The 19,714-nt window shown below is 53.6% G+C and overlaps 1 protein-coding gene across 1 annotated transcript in view; it reads right to left on the bottom strand.

The window, feature by feature from the left end:
• The window catches only part of MYO16 (myosin XVI), a 310,488-nt gene that overhangs the window by 229,218 nt on the left and 61,556 nt on the right, over positions 1–19,714 (bottom strand). Inside the window, 1 exon segment of the mRNA XM_055126930.1 lies at positions 18,436–18,579. Coding sequence (XP_054982905.1) covers positions 18,436–18,579 — 144 coding nt within the window.

Below are 19,714 nucleotides of genomic sequence, written 5' to 3' on the forward strand. Positions count from 1 at the left end.
GTTTACCAAACTACTCGCCACTGGTGAGTGGTGAGGCTGACGCTGCTTAACACTGTCAGCACACACCGGCACAGAGCTGCTCTTCTCTCCAGCCTGAACCCACGGACACGTCCAGTGTCTACCTGCATGTCATAACATATTAGACTTCAAAGGGTTTGTTTGTTTGGTTGTTTTTTTGTTTTCTTTTGGGGTCACACTGGCAATGCCCAGGGGTTACTCCTGACTCTTGCACTCAGGAGTTACTCTTGGTGGTGCTCGGGGACCGTATGGGATGCTGGGAACTGAACCTGGGTCAGCCACGTGCAAGGCAAAGGCCCTACCTGCTGTGCTATCGCTCCAGCCCCCTGAAGGGATTTTTTAATTGTTTGGGGCCACAACCAGCATTGCTCCGGGCTTAGTCCTGAATCTGCACTCAGGACACTCCTGGAGGGTCTCAGGACCATATGCAGCACCGGGAGTTGAACCCGTGTCACCCTCTGCAAGGCAGATGACTCGCTGTACACTAATTTTCAGGTCCCCAAAGAGAGTGTTCCAAAGGCTCTCCTGGTGAGAAATGCGTGTGTAGCCTGGAGTGCTCCAGCCATTTCAGAGTCTCTTAGAGCATCTCTGCACTGAGCACTGTGGGTGGAGAAGGGCCTGGGCGAGCAGAGGACCAGCCCAGCCCAGGGCTCTGGGCACTGCAGGGTGCCACAGAGATGCCCCCGGCGGGTGCGGCTCAGCCATCGCCCGGAGCTCCTTTATTCACCTGTTTAACTAGGACCAGGCGAGGGGCTGGAGCGATAGCACAGTGGGGAGGGCGTTTGCCTTGCACGTGGCCGGCCCGGGTTCGACTCCCAGCATCCCATTTGGTCCTCCAGCACTGCCAGGAGTGATTCCTGAGTGCAGAGCGAGGAGGAACCCCTGAGCATCGCCAGGTGTGACCCAAAAAGTAAAAAAACAAAACAAACCTAGGATGAGGCGAGCTGTAACCGTGACAGCACCACAGGACAGGTGAGCACCGGGTCTGACGAAGGACTCCTAGACCTGCCGTCCGCTGGTTCCAGCGCCAGGTAAAATGGGGGAGAAAACAGGGCTTCAGCCGGTCCTCACTCTAAGTGCCCGGGAAGTGGAGAACACACAGTGCGGCTGTCTCGGGGCTGTTTGGCCCGGCTGCCTTGTGTTCCCTGGGGGGGTGGCCTGACTTCTGTCACCCGTCTGGCGAATAAAACCAAGGACGCCCTCGTCCTTACACGCCTACGCTGCTGTTTCCTGTCACGGCGTTTCTGCGACAATTCAGACGGCAGTCACTAATCAGGGAGCAGAAGTGGCTGCAAGTAAGACCTGCCACACGCGTGTTTCTAGTGCACCAGGTGGGTTAGTTAGCACCAAGGCTGCAGGTGGGCACACGCCTCTCGCAGGGGGCCTGGGGCACCTGGACTTGCCCTCCAGGTGGGCAGCAGAGCTAAGCCTAATCCAAGGACGGGCGAGAATGAGTGACTTCTGTCACGTTCCAGACAGAAGTGGACGGGAGCGCACGGCCACTGAGATGCAAGGGCCCCGCTCCTCCCTGCCTATCAAGAGCCGGGCGGGCGGCTCAGCGAAGGGCCCAAGGCCGATCCAGGAACACGCCGGCCATTCAGACGCCACAGAACTCCCTTCCCACGCAGACGGCCCGGCACGGAGGGTGGGTGCCGCTTCCCGACAGGGCTCACTCCCCGTCTCCTTCTTGCTGGCTCCCACAGAGAAACACCCATTTTCTCCCAGCTCCCCTGGGACAGAACCGCGGGGGCCAGTTACGGGGCCACGTGAGGGGCTGAGTCTGGCTTTCACAGCGTTCGGAAATTAAATGAGAGATTTATTCCATTTCCACTTTTCCTAGACGGACGGAAGTTTCGTTTTCCTCAGACCAGGAACAATTGTACTAGCTACCGGGGGAGAAGTGACCCTCAAACCGGGCTCAGGAAGAACTGGGGCCCTTCTCAGTGGTTCTCAGTCAGGGGGGTCCAGCAGGAGGGGCCGAGGATGCACTGGTGCAAGGCACTGCAGAGCCAGGGGCTCCCCCAGCACCCAGAGGCCTCGGGTATGGGCCCAGCGATCCCAGGGAACCATGTTCTGTGGGGAATGAAACTGGACTGACTGTGCGCAAGGCGCACCCTTTAACTCATGTACAATTTCTCTGGTTCCCAGGTAATTTTCTTTTACTCACACATACTTTTCTACTTGGCTTAGGGTCTTTAAACTTCTAGTTCACAGTCTTTTCTCAAAGTCTTCAGTTATCAGAGAAAGTTATGAGCACATTTGTCTGCCCACTGATCCCAAACTATTTTCTTTTATATTTTGCTTGTCTCAGGCGGTCAAATGGAATGAAGCTCTGACTTTCTAGTGCACGTTTCCTACACCATTATTTTGGGGGAGTTTCCTTTAGTTTTGGTTTTCATGGGGGAGGGGCACACCCAGCAGTGCTCAGGGGTTACTCCTGGCTCTGCATTCAGGGGACTTTGTGAGATGCCGGGGATCAAAAACATCATTATTTTTGAATGACAAGCTCAAATTTTCTGTCTCAGCTTCCCAGACTGCTGTATTTCTCCTAAGTCTTAACTTGCCAAAAATTTCTGGACTGGAGCAATAGCACAGTGGGTAGGGTGTTTCCCTTGCATGTGGCTGACCCGGGTTCGATTCCTCCATCCCTCTCGGAGAGCCCGGCAAGCTACCGAAAGTATCCTGCCCACACGGCAGAGCCTGGCAAGCTCCCCGTGGCATATTCAGTATGCCAAAAACAGTAACGACAAGCCTCACTTGGAGACGTTACTGGTGCCCACTCGAGCAATCGATGAGCAGTGCTACCAGTGCTACGTAGAGTTATGTGTCCCCTAGATAAAATTTAGGAATATTAATAAAAACAGAGGGATAACATGTGTGCTCTACAGAGCAGTAATTCCTGCTTCACCTATAAAGGCAACTAATGATTAGGCACAGTCTCACACAGAATTCTGAGGAATCTTCAGAACATCCACATGTTCCTTTTAATTAAAAGCAGACTACAGCCAGGAGAGATAAAGCCAGGCCATATGTCAAGGGCTGATTTTCATTTGGCTTGCGATTTCTAAATTAAATATTCAAGAGTACAGTTCTCAGGATATCTTCATAAAAATGATAAACCATCAAAATTATAAATTATCTAGGATCGCATTTCTATTAATATTAAACTACCCTAATGTGGCTGTTATAATAGGCGTGATATTAATAAAAGGAAAAGGGATGTCAGGAGTCACAGATGAAGATGAAGATCGTACGACAAAGCACTGTCGGGAGTCAGGGACTCCGGGCCTCGCTCTGAAGTGTCCCAAGGAGCTGCGTGGGGTTTGCCTGTCCTGGTGCGACGTAACACGGTGCCTTTAGGGACGGGTGGTTCCCGGCTGCACGTGGAGAGACTTGGGCTCACCTGGCTGTGTCACAGTCACGGCCCCGGGCACGCCGGCCGGGAGCTGGGCTGAACAAGCAGGTGCAAGCTCCGGGTGTCCAGGAAGGAGGAGGAACCTCTGAGATGGGTGTGTGTGTGTGTGTGTGTGTGTGTGTGTGTGTGTGTGTGTGTGTTGGAGGGGGTGAGCGGGTCCGGAGTGCTGCTCTGTGCACCTGGTTCGTTGTAAAGCTTGCACGAGAAGCAGCCCTGCTCTGCAAGTGAACGTTTCTGGGAACGGACCTGTCACGAACAGCTCAGGCCAAGTGACGCTGGAAACTTATCCCTGGGCTTACCCCTGAGGGCCCGGAGCCAGGGTAAAGCCGCAAGGGCACTTACCGCACTAGCTTACAGGAAGCGCAGGTGGAGAAAGGCGTCTTCTGAGCTGACACCACGGAGTTCTAGCGGGTGTTGCTTACCAGCACCCCAGAGAGGCCCTTCGTTTGTGGTAGGGAGCCCCTGCAGAGCGCGTGTGTCTGAGTGGCTCTGCTAGACGCCGAAGCCCCATTTATTATGAAACAACCTTAAGTGTCACTCTCAGAAGTCAGGGGACAGATATTTCCGATTTATCCATCCTGCCAGACCATCAATCATGTGTTACAAACTCCAGCTGTAAATTATTCCTCTGCGTTGGGAAGGGAACAGGCGAGAGACAATGATCTAAACATTCGAACCACTGTCCTTGGCCGGGTGGACCCCAGAGGGAGCAAGTCTGCACGTGAGCATCCTTTAACTGCTATCGGCCACGTGCAATCTATTTCCCCCAGAATTTTTTGGCAATAAATAATTTAATAATAATCCCATAAAAGTGCTTTTGTTTCATGGGACATGTTGAATATTTATTTCTTCACAATACACAGAACTCAATTTTTAAACAACAGGTTCCGAGAGACCTTTGAAAGTAGAACTATTCTTATGTTTATGCAATCACTGTCCAAGGCATCTACTAGATTCCCCAAGGCAAAGGTCCTGGTACGCTATTTCAATATTGTTATAATTTAAATAACAAGTAATCAAAAGGCTATTACACAAAATTTAGAATAGTCTTGTAAATTGTTGTAGAAAATCATTACGTCTATTTATCGGATTGCGAAAGGGCATCAAGCCAACAGGAAGAGCCGTAATGTACTGGCACGCAGCACGCACACCACGAGCAGGGCATCGACTCCCTTAACCCGCTCGTGCTAACTGTGCGGGGGCCAGGGGCCACTGTTTACAGGCATGGCTGCCGCTCTGCAGCCCAGACTGGCCTCCTAGACCCTGAGCATGGCCGGAGGGCAGAGGTGACACGGCAGACAACGGCTTCCCCGGCCCTTTCTCTCCCGCACAGCGGAAGGACATTCCCACGCGGCCCCACCAACACCCACAAAAATCCTGCTGCGGCCCCAGACCAGGGTCCTCAGTCTGTGACGGAACTTCCCTCCCTCCCTCCCTCCCCCTCCCTCCCCCTCCCTCCCTCCCTCTCTCTCCCTCCCTCTCTCCCTCCCTGCTCCTCCTCGCCCTCTCTTCCTCTCTCTCCTTCCCTGCCCCCTCCCTCCCTCCCTCTCTCCCTCCCTCTCTCTCCCTCCCTCTCTCCCTCCCTCTGTCCCTTCCTCTGTCCCTCCCCCTCTCTCTCCCTCCCTCCCTCCCTCTCTCCCTCCCTCTCTCTCCCTCCCTCCCTCCCTCTGTCCCTCCCTGACCCCTCCCTCTCTCCGTTCCTCTCTCTCTCTCCTTCTCTCCTCCTCTTTCTCCCTCTCTCTTGCCTCTCTCTCTCCCTCCCTCTTCCCCCTCTCTTTCCCCCTCTCTCCTCTCTCTCCCTTAATCCCTCTCTCTCCCTCCCTCTTTCCCTCTCTCCCCCTCTCTCTCCTCCCTCTCTTTCCCTCCCTCCCTCTCTCCCTCCCTGTCCCTCTCCCTCTCTCCCTTCCTCCCCTCCCTCCCTCTCTTTCTCCCCCCTCTCCCTCTCTCTCTTGCCTCTCTCTCTCCCTCCCTCTCCCCCTCTCTTTCCCCCTCTCCTCTCTCTCCCTTTATCCCCCTCTCTCTCCCTCCCTCCCTCCCTCCCTCTCTCCCCCTCTCTCTCTCCTCCTCCCTCTCTCTCCCTCTCTCCCCCCCTCCTTATTCCCAGTTCCTTTCCTTCCTCTCTCCTCCGAGACACACTGGTCCCTTAGACCTCTGTCCACGCCCCAGGGGTCCTGAGCTGCTCGTCTCTCTGGGTGCTCTCTGCCCCCCCCCTCCACCTGGTTAACACCTTCAGTCTCAGCTGAGTGACAAGTTCTCAGTGACGGCTTCCCAGCGTGTCAAGCTGCCCTTGGTTCTCCGTGCCGAGGGGGGTGAGGCCTTGCGATTCTTCTTCCCTGCAGAGCAGCCCCCGGCCAGCAGCTCAGGGTGGGCCAGACCCCCGGCTGCCACTCACTCAGGTGCTAGTCACGCTTGCCTGGATTCTCCCGCAACCCGGCAGCCAAAAGACCTATCTGCCAGGAGCCAAACACGAGGCTTGCTTCTGTGCGCGTCGCGTCCAGATGGACGCGTTCCAGGCTTCCCGCAGGAGCCTCTTCTCTGACTCCACACTGGAATGATTTACTGCTAGTCTCGCCCGCGTCGCTGTGAAACTCAGTCCCACCCTTGAAGGAACACCAAACCTCCCCCACCCGTCGGACCCCTCGCGCGGGCGTTTCAGCTCCCTGCAAGTGCCACGTAGCGTGCGTCTCCTCGACTCATCCTGTCACTGCTGCCCAGACCAACACCCACTGAAGGGCCGGCCTAGGATATGGAGCCCCCTCTCCGGCCGGAGCACGGGGAGATACTTCACCCCCAACGCTGTTGCTGAGTCGTGACGCGTGGTCAGGACGACAGACGGAGCCGTAGAAAGGCTGCACGGGCTTCTCACCCCCTTTGACCCCTCAGAGGAAACCAGGGCCTTCGCCCATGTCACAGCCGAACAACAATGATCCCCTCGGGGTGACCAGGGCTGTGGACATGAGTGTGTCTCAACTGCCTTGGGGACATTCCAGACGGACAAGCCAGTTCCTCCATGCAGAGAGGTGGAGCAGAGCACGATGGCGTAGCCCCGCTGACGTCCGGAGCAGCTGGCCCACAACGCTGGGGTGTGCAGGAGTCTGGGGGGGGCCAGGCCTGCTGACACCCCAGCAACCCTCACTCGGAGCTCTCTCCTTGAATGGCTTCCATTTGTGAAAGAAACAAAACTAACAGATGTGTCCTGTTACAGAGAGACACCATCGATTATGAGGCCACTCACCACTTCTCAGTGGAAAGAGGCACACAGGGTGACGGTAGCTAAACTGAGGACATCACGCAGGAAGGGAAATAGTCTGAGCAAACTATTTAAAGCCGAGAGTGTGTGTGTGGGGGGTGGGGGGGTCCTTGTGGAATCAGCTTCATCCCAGCTGGGCTGTACTTGCCTCTCCTTTCCTCTGGGGGGCGCTCTCCTCTCTCTGGAGATGTGTCCACTCTCTCAGGGGCATTTCCTTTTCTCTTCCTTTTAATAAAGGTTTTTACTTCGAAATATAAAATAAAAGCATATAACCCTGATATTTTAAAGAGACAATATGTACATAATATAAGATTTTTAGCATAACACTGCATTGCAAGATTTATGCAAATTTCAGGTGTGTCTCTGAAAACTGACACACATATGTGTATGCTATATTAAGTCATCATCATCATCATCATCATCATCCTGTTGATCATCAATTTTCTCAAGCGGGCCCAATAATGTCTCCATTTGTCTTAGCCCTGAGATTTTAGCAGCCTCTCTTTACTCATCCTTCCAATGGTGCCCCATTAAAGGCTCTTCAGGGTCAGGGGAATGAGACCCATCATTGTTACTGGTTTTGGCATATGAATACACCACGGGGAGCTTTCCAGGCTCTCCCATAACTATATAAGCTATATCAAGTCAGTACTAAAAATACAGTTCTTTCTTCACCAAACAGCCCAACTTTTAGGTGTGTGCTTTACACACATGGGCAAAAGAACTTGAAGAAACTAATAAAAAACCTAATAAAAGCATTTATCTGATCAGTGGAATAAATGACTTTTCTTTAGTTCTCTTGTGTACTTTACATGCCTCCAAAATATATACAACTTGCTTCTGAAAAGTAATAAGCAGCTTACTAAAAGAATAATCAGAAATTCAACATGAATGCTTTATAAAATTAATGAAAACTAATGCATTATGAAGATTACTTTAACTTATATAGAAAAAGGTAAGAGGGTTTTCTGTAACCAAAGCACAAATGGAAGCGTCTGTTTTTCCCAAACTTACTAAGTCCAGGAAAAAGGGGAGATTTCCCAAGTAGATATTAGACACCTGTGAAACACATGCATGCATTTTTCTATGACCCGAATCATACTACACAAAGTTATGGACATTTCACAAAGCCTACAGTTTTGAGTTTATGTTTTTGCATGAAGATTTCTTTTCTTTATATGAAAAATATCCAAAAAAAACCTTGACTGTCAAAAGGGGGAAACACCGTGACAATCGTTAACAGTAAACCAAACTTATGTGTATGTCATGTGTAAGTCCAGGGGTTCCGTTTTCTCGAACAAACAGTTCACACTGCACAGGGGAAGAGAAATTAGAGATTTCCGGGGCCACAGAGCCGTGTGTGAGACATGTCACCTTCCACTTCCAGGGACCATGAGCACGGCATGGAGCTCTGTGCCTTCATGTGGCTCTGATGCGGCTGAAGGCAGCTCCGTGAGCCAGTGCCCTGACATTCACACAGTGGCGGAGCAAACGCTGCCATGCTGAATGGATCCTTCCAGAACAATTCAGTATTTATTCAGCTCCGTAGTAGAGCCCGGCAAGCTACCGAGAGTATCTCGCCCACACGGCAGAGTCTGGCAAGCTCCCCATGACGTATTCTATATGCCGAAAACAGTAACAACAAACCTCACAATGGACACGTTACTGGTGCCCGCTCGAGCAACTTGATGAGCAACGGGACGACAGTGACGGTGACAGTATTAATCCTGCGGAGGTGCCTTTCCACACTTAGTGAAAATCTGCCACCGATGATGACAATATAAAAATCAAAGAAATAAAGAATGCAAAATTAGGCTTTCTTTTACATATTTTTAAAGAAAAACATACTTTCATTACAACTAAAAGTACAAAATCATAAATACTACCAGATAACGTTGATGCTATAGATACACCTTGAATTTTATTTCTCTTAGGAGAGAAAATTTACAGCTCATTCATTCCAATTTATATGTTGCTCATTTCTTTTTTCATAGTTGTGTCACAATAAAGAGAATATTTTCTTCATAAGAAAGCTTTGTAGAACGGAGGGTGGTTCCCGGGATAGCACCAGCTGATAAGGCACAGCAACGCATAAACTCATGGGCTGTTTTCTGTCTTTTTAAGGATATACACCATGATTTGTAGGATTCACTTATTTATGTCACCAACAATATTTCAATCCATCCTTTCTCCCTGCCCTAATGAGGCTGTATCGTGACTCAGGAGCTGCTCTGAACTTGCTTTCCAAACTTTCTACTTGGTTAAATTCTTTGTGGCATCGACCAAATATTCTCTCTCATACTTAGCACATTTCCTATGTCCATATGGCATGCTATGGTATTTTCTGAGAAATGCCTGCTTTTATATTTGTTTACAATAATTGCTATTACTATTATTTCATGGCAGGAATACTTTATCATAATACCTACCAGCCTCTAAAATTTTAAATAAACATCCCTTACATGGGTTAGAGCGATAGCACAGTGGGTAGGGCTTTTGCCTTGCACAGGCCGACCTGGGTTCAATTCCTCCGCCCCTCTTGGAGAGCCCGGCAAGCTACTGAGAGTATCTCACCCACACAGCAGAGCCTGGCAAGCTCCCCGTGGTATATTCGATACGCCAAAAGCAGTAACAATAAGTCTCACAACGGAGACATTACTGGTGCCCGCTCGGGCAAATCAATGAGCAACGGGATCCCTTACATGCCAGAAACAATGCCAATCTAATATGGCGTATGGTGTATCCTATTAAAGTATATGAACAAGGGAATACGCCCGGGTAAAATAAGTATAGTGCTTCAAAAGCAACCTCCACATAGATGCGCGTTCACGGATGATGCGTTTCCCTGTTCACACCCGGCTGCGGTGCTGAGCGGAAAGGCGGGCTTCCCAGCACACAGACGTCAGCATCGGGGGGCCTGAGCATGGATTTTATATTTTATGGTAAAGCTTAACTCAGGAATAATCCAAGTAAGGGATAAATGAAGGCTTGAGACGATTTCCTTTGGACATAAGAATCACGCAGGACACAACAGGACTGATCCATGTTGGGAACGCCCCGACTTCAGCTACAGCGGGACTGTGGTTTTGGGAACGCCCCGACTTCAGCTACAGCGGGACTGTGGTTTGCAGCAAACACCTGCAGCTGCTGCCAGCGACCCCGCCCAGCACTGCCCGCTCGGCACAGCCCAGGCCACGAACTACCCAACCAACAAGGAAGTGACGACGACCAGATACGCACACACAGAAAGCCAGGAATCCCGGAAGCGCTTACTACACCCCCCATCTGGGTCAGACTTAGCCGTCTCCTCTCTGACGCCTCCCGACGTCAGAGTCCAAATATCTGAAAAGGCCTCCCAGTGTTATGTGACACCACTAATACAGACATTCTCTATAAATGTAAAACTAGTTAAAATGATGATTTGACCTTCAACGTTCACTCCTCAGAGCATGAGATCGCCTTGCTGGTCAGACTTACTCAGTGCTCCCGGATCACGGACAGCCGTCAAACATACCAAGCCAAAACATTTCATGGAAAACATAAAAAGCCTGAGATGATCACCCAGTGGCACGGGTTCTTCCTCCTCAACACCAGCAAAGAGTTTTGTGCAGTACATTAGTGCCCTTTAAAGTAATTAATGCCAAAATAAAAGTGATTTGTTGCCTATCGTTCAAAATACAACGGACTGTGAAAATGTGCAGAATGCACAGATTTAGGACTGCTGAAAAGACAGTAGCTCAGCAACCGTGGACACTGCGCAGAATTAAGCATGTGCGTCCAACAGGCTGGGGGTTAGAGATGCAGCCCTTGAACCCAGACCGTCAGGAGCAGCGGGAGCTGAGTGCAGCTGGGGAGAGACTGTTCCTGTCAGTCAGCTGGTGACGAATAGCAGGGCCTGCTGCTTCCTTTCCAGCGGGCCAGGGATGGATGGATGGCCAGGAGATGTCACAGGCACCCGCTCAAGGCAAAGAAGCCACCACAGAACAGAACACGGCAGTGCAGGGAACTACGGAGATGCAGCGGGGAAACACAGAGAGAGACACATCCGTGCACGCGAACATGAGAGAGCGCGCGCGCGCACACACACACACACACACACACACACACACACCCTGGCATAGCTGGGCGAGTCCCCGGGTTTCAGGGGTAAACTGCCCCCCTAATTGTGCTCCTGAGTGTGCTGGAGCCCCTGGGAGGCTCCGGTGTTGGGGATGCCCCTCGGGTGAGATTTGTTCAGGTACAAGTTGTGGGTGAGTTCTTAGGGCCTGTGAAACCTACAGCCGCGAGCTGGGGCGTGTGCATCAAGAACACATGGAATCAGTTCTTTAGACATACGACGAGGTGTGAGCAGCGACGGGCAGGGGGTGGTGCGGGGCTCCGGGGCCGGGCCCTCTGCTTCCCTCGGGAGGACGCACCGCTCAGTAGCCGTGGCCACAGCACCCGGGAGATTCGCCCTCTGCACCCGCCTGGCGCACGGACAGCAGAGCCGGCGGACACGAGAGGAGAGAGCGGGGAGAGGGCTGGTGGTGTCCCTGCGCGGAGGGAGGGGCGCACACCAGGAGAGCCACGCGCCGTCTCTGTGCCCGCCACGCAGTGGGAGAGGGCGCGGCTCTAGCAACGGGCAGAGAAGCGAGCCCATTCCCCAAGCCGGGCGTCCCTGACTCCAGGGAAACCGCAGCCTCTCCCGCTGCCCGGGACGGGAAGCCCAGTCACACCCGACCCTGCCTGTCCGCAGTAACCCTTGCACAGTACAGTCCCACCGATCACGGCACTTTCCAGAGGATGATTCGCTGAAGAACTGGAAAATGGGATCGAAATACATTTGCAGCCGTGCTTGTGCCGCTGTACACTTTCCCGACCTTCTGCACTCCAGCGAACTATTCTCACAGCCTCCAGCTCTCAATGGGGAGAGCAGAACTCCCTGCGTTCCCTCTCCCTCCCTCTCTCTCCCTCCCTCCCTCCCTCTCCCTCCCTCTCCCTCCCTCCCTCTCTTCCTCTCTCTTCCCTCTCTCCCTTCCTCTCTCTCCCTCCCTCTTTCTCTCCATCCCTCTCTGTCTCTCCCCTCCCTGTCTCTCCCTCCCTCCCTCTCTCCCTCCCTCCCTCTGTCTCTCTTCCCTCTCTCCCTCCCTCTCTCTCCCTCCCTCTGTCTCTCCCTCCCTCTCTCCCTCTCTCTTCATCCCCCTCTCTCCCCTCCCTCTCTCTCCCTCCCTCCCTCTCTCTCCCTTCCTCTCTCTCTCCCTCTCCCCCTCTCCCTCTGTCTCTCTCCCCTTTCTCTCTCCCTCTCTCTCCCTCTCTCTCTCTCTCCCTCTCTCTCCCTCCCTCTCTGCCTCTCTCTCTCCTCCCCCCTCCCAATCCCACAGCATGTACTGAGACTTGGGCTGGGAAACTCTCGGCTGGCAGCTCCCCTGTGTCCAGAGAGACCACCCGGGACTCTGCAGGAGAGCGACCCCCGCCAGCGGCCCTGTCGCCTCCACTTCCCACCTAGAGTGAAAGGCCTCACCCCCTGGCCCACCCGGAGCAGGATTCTGGTGTCCCTCAGCTGTCCCGCCCACCGCACTGCCCACCTGGCTTCCCGCCCTCCCCGGTCTCTGACTCACTGTCAGTGTCTCCCTGTCCCTCCAGCTCAGCACGGCACCGGATGCCTCTGTCCGGCTCATCTAGCGTCCCCCGTCAGGTGCTCTCAGCTCAAACGCCACCATCTCCCGTAGCTCACTCGCTCCTGCTCTCTGCCTCGGTTCCTCTTGCACCCTCCAGCGATGCTCCCTCACAGACGCACAGTAGGTCGACTAATTTACCTAGTGCCTTTCCTGCTTCTCCCCAGGTCGATGCCTGCTCCAAGGCACAGGGGGTTTTGCCCTGTCGACCCTCTGATACCGTTCCTTGTATAGAAGCTATCTGAACAGATATCAAGGGGTGGGGGTGGGCGTGTGAGGCTGGGGAGTGGAAGGCTTACAGGCTAGACGGCTCGTACAGCGGGGCGGGCGCTGGCCTTGCACACAGTCAGCCTAAAGTAATCCCCGGCACCCCCTGTGGTCCCCTGAGCACAGAGCCAGGAGGAAGCCCTGAGCACTGCTGGTTGTGGACCGAAAAATTGAACAAAAAAGATCGGACGTGCTACCCCAAGCCCTCTACAGGGCATCTGACTCTGCAAGTAACGCCACCTGTTGAGGTTGCCACAGAATCAGGTTCCTGTAGACTCTGATGTAGAGGGCACTGCACTTGGCCGCGACCATCCCAAAGGGAACGGTCTCTACGCGGGGGAGTTTGGCTGGTGCCAGCTAGAGGCACTGAGATGGCCCAGGCCTGTTGATCCATTCCTCCCAGAGTCCTGGTATATCCATTTGCTCTGGTTTGCTGTGAACTTATAACGCAAACCCCTTACTATTCTCTGCATAGCACCCAGGACACGGTCCTCACGCTCCGTAAATATCTGCCAAATGAACAGTGAATAAGCAAGTGAATAAACAGTGATACCTCTGAGGACGGGACTTACAATAAAATTTGTTGCTCCGAATGTGTCAGTTAATAAGTAACTACGGTGCCCAGCGAGCGGAGCGTGACAATGGTAGCTGGGTGCGGGAATGTTTCGTGGATGAGTGGGTGTTCCGTGGTGCGAGGGCACACGGCAGAGCTGACCTGGGAGAATGTGAGAGGCTGGAAAACTAGGGGCTCGGCCCTAACTTCAGACAGGCAGCGGGCCGTTTGCATTCTCACGTCTGCGGTAAAGACGCACCGTGCCGCCAGACAGGAGGCCCCGCAGGCTGAGCACGGCAGCACGTCCCGGACAGGGCGCACGGAGGAGGACGAGGATTCTGGAGAGATGAACCGCCCACGCAGTTGTGTGCATCCTCAGTGCAGCCGGCTTCCGGAACCCCGCCCGCAGTGCTCGGCCTGCAGCCTCCAGGCGCGGCGAACACCAGGCTCTGCACCAGCTCAACGGCAGCCACAGCTGCTGCGGCCAGGGCTTTCCTGACTGGCTGGAAGCTCACGAGTGAGTGATGGTCCAGCTTCCACAGTGATGGACCATCACTCACTCGTGAGCTTCCAGCTTCCACACCCAGGGCTCCTAATGGACACCAGTGACCACTGATGAAGAACTGCTGCAAGTAAACCACCCTGCCCCGAGCAGACAGGGCTCGCGATGGAGACTACTGACCGTCGGCCCCCAGCACATTGTTGGAGCCATGAGGACAAGAGGAGCTGCAGAGAGGAATAAGGGGAAAACAAACAACTGGGTGAAAAATACACCACAGGGGCCTGCCTTGCGCGTGGCACGCCTGGGCTCAAACCCTCAGCCCAGCAGGTGACCCGAGTATAGGGCCTACAGGAAGAAGCCCTGGGCACTGCCAATTATGGCCCCCAAACAAAGCAAAACAACCCCCCAACACACACGGTCAGGTGAAAGGTCACAGGTAATATGCTAGCAACAGCAAAAGAGTTAGAGACAGAAATCACCCAAACCAAAAACGGGCGACAAAATAAAAGCATCAAAAATGGAATGTGGAGAAAAGTCAGAATAAAGCTGACCAAAACATAAGGTGTCCGGCGTCAGAGCCAAAGGTCAGTATGTCCTTAAATCGTGACTCCGGTCCTCAGCGGAAGTGGTGTCCATGCTCCGAATTTCCCTGGAAGACACGACTGGCCTCGAGACGAGCAGCTTCCTGCGCACCTTCTCCCAGTGCCAGTCAGGGAAAGAGCTAAGGAACTTGTTTATTTCTAGATTCAGCATTTCCCAGGTACTCACACTCATGACGCTGGTCCGTGCAGCCCCCTGGCCCTAGCTGGGCCGTAAGCATGATCTGTGCCATGTTTAGGGCAGGCCAAGCGTGCTTCTACCCTCACTCCATGACGGCGGTTTTGCTACCGCTGAGTGTCTCGAGCTGAAGACGCTTTTGTGAGCAGCCGCAGCTCTGGTCCTGGGGAGGCTGCTGAGGCTCAGACGGCTGCCCTGCATGGGGACAGCCCTGATGCGCCTCAGTGAGGGCGGCAGAGAGTGACTCCTTCAGCTCCTTCCAGGAACAGGCAATGGAGACTTCTGGCATGAGGGAAGGAAACGGGCAGCAGGACTCAGAGCTGGAGGATTGTCTGAACTCTGGGAAGCGAATCCTCTTTCAAGAACACTCGCAGAGAAACAAGCCACATTCAGTGAGGAATACTGAGAAGGACACTCAGGCTCACTGAGAAGGACAGTAATACTCAGTGGGAAATGCTCACTGAGAAATATAGGATTACTCTGAGAAATACGGCATTCTATCGGAAACAAAGAAATACTGGGAAACAGAGGAATGCTTGTTGAGAAAAGGAAGAATTCTCACTGAGAAATATGAGAATACTCTCTCTCTTTTTTTTCTTTTTGGGTCACACCCAGCGATGCTCAGGAGTTGCTCCTGGTTCTGCACTCAGGAACTACCCCTGGTGGTGCTTGGGTAACCATATGGGATGCTGGGAATTGAACCCAGGTGGGCCGTGTGCAAGGCAAACGCCCTCCCTGCTGTGCTATCGCTCCAGGCCCGAGAATACTCTCTTGAGAAATTGAGGAAATACTCACTGAGAAATACAGAAATACTCTCTGAGAAATACAAGAATACTCTCTGAGAAATAGCCACAAGAATACTCACTGAGAAATATGGAAATACTCTCTGAGGAATACAAAAATACTCTCTGAGAAATAGCCAGAAGAACACTCACTGAGAACACAGGAATATCTCTGAGAAACATGGGAACACTCACTGAGAATACAGGAATATCTCTGAGGAATAGCCAGAGGAACACTCACTGAGAATACAGGAATATCTCTGAGAAACATGGGAACACTCACTGAGAATACAGGAATATCTCTGAGAAACACGGGAACACTCACTGAGAATACAGGAATATCTCTGAGAAACATGGGAACACTCACTGAGAATACAGGAATATCTCTGAGGAATAGCCAGAGGAACACTCACTGAGAATACAGGAATATCTCTGAGAAACATGGGAACACTCACTGAGAATACAGGAATATCTCTGAGGAATAACCAGAGGAACACTCACTGAGAATACAGGAATATCTCTGAGAAACACGGGAACACTCACTGAGAATACAGGAATATCTCTGAGGAATAGCCAGAGGAACACTCACTGAGAATACAGGAATATCTCTGAGAAACATGGGAACACTCACTGAGAATACAGGAATATCTCTGAGGAATAGCCAGAGGAACACTCACTGAGAATACAGGAATATCTCTGAGAAACATGGGAACACTCACTGAGAATACAGGAATATCTCTGAGAAACATGGGAACACTCACTGAGAATACAGGAATATCTCTGAGAAACATGGGAACACTCACTGAGAACACAGGAATATCTCTGAGAAACATGGGAACACTCACTGAGAATACAGGAATATCTCTGAGGAATAGCCAGAGGAACACTCACTGAGAATACAGGAATATCTCTGAGAAACATGGGAACACTCACTGAGAATACAGGAATATCTCTGAGGAATGGCCAGAGGAACACTCACTGAGAATACAGGAATATCTCTGAGAAACACGGGAACACTCGCGGAGAATACAGGTCTGCTCTCATCAGCAACGGGCAGTGCCACTGGTCATGTCTTGGCAGAGACAAAAACAGAGATGGCTTTGCAAAGCCTCGGAGTTTCTCAGCCACCACCCAGGGGATACAGTCAGGCGCCAGGAAGGGCACGGAAGCTGAACGAGATCTCTGTCTGGGAAGGGCTTCCCGAAGGAGGGGCTTCGCGCATGTGGACTGTGCTACCAGGCCCAGGAGCAGCTGCTACCCCCAGACCTGGGGGTGGGGCTGGAGACCGGGGCTGAGACGGGGCGAGGGGACACTCTCCTGGGGGACAGGAGGAGACGGGAGTGACAGGCACAGTGAGACGGGACAGGAGACAGGAGTAAACGGCAACTGATCACCAACCAGCCTGGCGGCCCTGCCCCCTCCTTCGTGCGCTGCCGGTGGCGGCAGGCCGGGGTGGGGAGGCAGCTCCCGGCACCAAACATGACGTGGAAGAGAGTCCGTGCAGCATACTCGATTACACGGGGTAACTCCACCACTTCCCTTATATGGAAACCAGGTCTTTGCAAGTCAAGGTAAGGTGAGACCAAACTGAATGAAAGTAATAGACACCACATCGTGTGGTTGGTATCTTTATATAAGAGAGGGGGAGAGGGAGGAGTGGGGAGGGGGGAGAGAGAGAGGGAGAGAGAGGGGGAGAGAGAGGGAGGGAGGGAGGGAGGGAGAGAGGAAAGTGAGAGTTGGACAGACAAACTGGACAGACAGGATCAGGAAAAGGCGTGTGATGGCGACAGGGTCTGGAAGGACAGGCTGAAACCGAGGTCCCGAGCACTGCCTTGGGAACACCAGCTGGAACCCGGCAGGCCGACGGCGGGGCCTGGGCCTTCTGCTGCCCACACCTGCCCGAGAGGGACCGTCTCTCGGGTTCAGGCGTCGGGAATGCCGCCAGGCTGGCAGCAGTGGGGACGGAGGCAGCCTGGTCAGTGCGGAAGGGACAAGGCCACTGAGCTCTGGCCAGCTCCGCTGCGGCTGACTGCGGCACGCTTAGTGCTCCTGAGCACCAGTCTGCCTGTGCATAAGTCCTGGGGCGCCGCGCACCATCTGTCACTGCGCAGTGACTGGCGTGGAGTCCAGACACGCGGGAGGGAGTTATTAAGGACTTGGATGTTTGTGCTAGTGACGGGAACAGCCGCATCACCGACCCCCGCCCTTACCTTCCGGCGGTCACCCTAAAGACCCTCCGCTCTGTCTGGATTGGGGCCGCACCTGTCAGTGCCGGGGGCCGCTCCCACTCGGGTGGCTCCTGGAAGTGCTCAGGAGAGGGTGCGAGGGGCCAAATGTAGGGCTCCCACCTGCAGACCAGACACTCCAGCCCCTCCAGCCCTAGCCCCAGGCCCGGAACTTCGGGAAAGCTTCATTAGAGAGAAACTCCCACAAACAATTGCTGTTTCCAAAATAAGTAAAGGATACTCGGGAGCGGAAGTCAGGGCCTGCGCTCTAACCGCAAACAACCGCAGTGAATAACTCCAGTGATTTTACCGTTATCCTCTTCGTGAAGCAAATGCTGTAGACACGCCCTCATGGGGCTGTGATCGGGAGACACTGAACGTCAGTCGTCCCTTTGCTATTCCTATGTAATAACTGGGCCAGAGGGAGTGAACGCATGAAAAGAAATTGCACGTGTCCAGCCAAGTTTGGCATGGCTTGCCAAGTATCAAGAAATACAACTTCCAAGCAAAAGACCAAAGAAGTAGAGTTTGACACCCATCGACGATGTGTCTCATGACCCATGTGATCTCAAACTGTGTTGAATTCTCTCTCAACACCAGGTGACTAGGAGCCAGCCCAGGAGCACGTTTTCTTTCCTTATTTACTTTAGAAATTAGACAGTTTTTACTGGAGGTCCTGAAGGGAAGGCGGGAGGGAAAGTGGGAGAGAGTGGACAGTGACATGCTCAAGAGAGAGCTCGGGCTTCTCCGAGGGCGGAGAGGGCCCCTCACACCCCCCGGCACGAGGCAGGAACGCACAACAGGAAGTCCACGTCTCAAGAGGGGAGGTCAGGCGACACATGTGCAGGCACGTGGGCTCAGGCAGCACACGCGCTAGGTGCCCACTGTGAACAGCCCACTCTCCACACACGGTCAGGGGTTTCGGGTCACGCCCACAGCCCCGTGGGCGCCGAGGGGTCTCCGCCCGGCAGCCACCCTCACGCCTCACTCACCAAGATCAGCAGCAGCACGACATCGGGGTTGTCCCGGGCGCAGGCGATGTGCATCGGGGTCCACAAGTCTTCGTCCTGGTGGTTGACATCGAGCCCCCTGTCGATGAGGATCTCGGTGATGAAGGCGTTGTCGTGGCGAGCGCACTGGAGAAGGGAGGGCGGAGAGTGTCAGTTCCCGCCAGGGAGGGCGGAGAGCGCCAGTTCCCGCCAGGGCGGGGTTGGGGGGAGAGCGTCAGTTCCCACCCAGGTGTGTGGAGGGGAGAGCGTCAGTTCCCACCCAGGGCGGGCGGGGGAGAGCGTCAGTTCCCACCCAGGGAGGGGGGAGAGCGTCAGTTCCCACCCAGGGAGGGCGGAGAGCCTCAGTTTCCCACCCAGGGAGGGCGGAGAGCGTCAGTTCCCGCCAGGGCGCCTGCTCCAGATGCCACTAGATGGAAAACTTGGGCGCCAAATTTTTGTTTGTTTTGTTTTTAATTTTTGGGTCACACCCGGCGATGCTCGGGGGTCACTCCTGGCTCTGCACTCAGGAATTACTCCTGGCAGTGCTTGGGGGATCCTATGGGATGCCGGGAATCGAACCCAGGTTGGCTGCCTGTGCAAGGCAAACGCCCTCCCTGCTGTACTGCCGCTCCAGCCCCTTGGCGCCAATTTTTAAGGTTATGTCCTTCATGTTTCCATCTTTAATATTAAATGGCAGTTCAAGTATGATAATAACGGAGGGTTTTAAATCCAGGGCCCTGTAAAATGACAACAGTCACACAAAGTCTGGGAGACAAGAAGAATTGTAGCACTATAGCACTTTCATCCCGTTGCTCATCGATTTGCTCGAGCGGGCACCAATAACGTCTCCATTGTGAGACTTGTTACTGCTTTTGGCATATCGAATACGCCATGGGGAGCTTGCCAGGCTCTGCCGTGTGGGCGGGATACTCTTGATAGCTTGCCCGGCTCTCCGAGAGGGACTGAGGAATCAAACCCAGGTTGGCCAAGTACAAGGCAAACGCCCTACCCACCGTGCCATCACTCCAGCCCTCCCTTGAGGTATCCAGCAGAAGAGGAAACAGGAGGAAAGAGGTAAAGAGGGAAGAGGATCCTGAGGTGGGCAGGTCAGCCCAGCTAAGCTGGAAGAGAGGCCGAGAAGCTGGCCCGTGCAGGGCCAGAACGTCCACTCCCAACTGCATCTCAGATGGGGGACAGGACATTCGGCTGATGGGAATCCCTAACCAGATTCTCAGGACACTCTACCCCCAGTCAGACCAGAGTCCGGGTTAGAATGCAGCTC

The sequence above is a fragment of the Sorex araneus genome, chromosome 1 (genome assembly GCF_027595985.1).
Source record: "Sorex araneus isolate mSorAra2 chromosome 1, mSorAra2.pri, whole genome shotgun sequence".
Classification (NCBI taxonomy): Eukaryota; Metazoa; Chordata; class Mammalia; order Eulipotyphla; family Soricidae; genus Sorex; species Sorex araneus.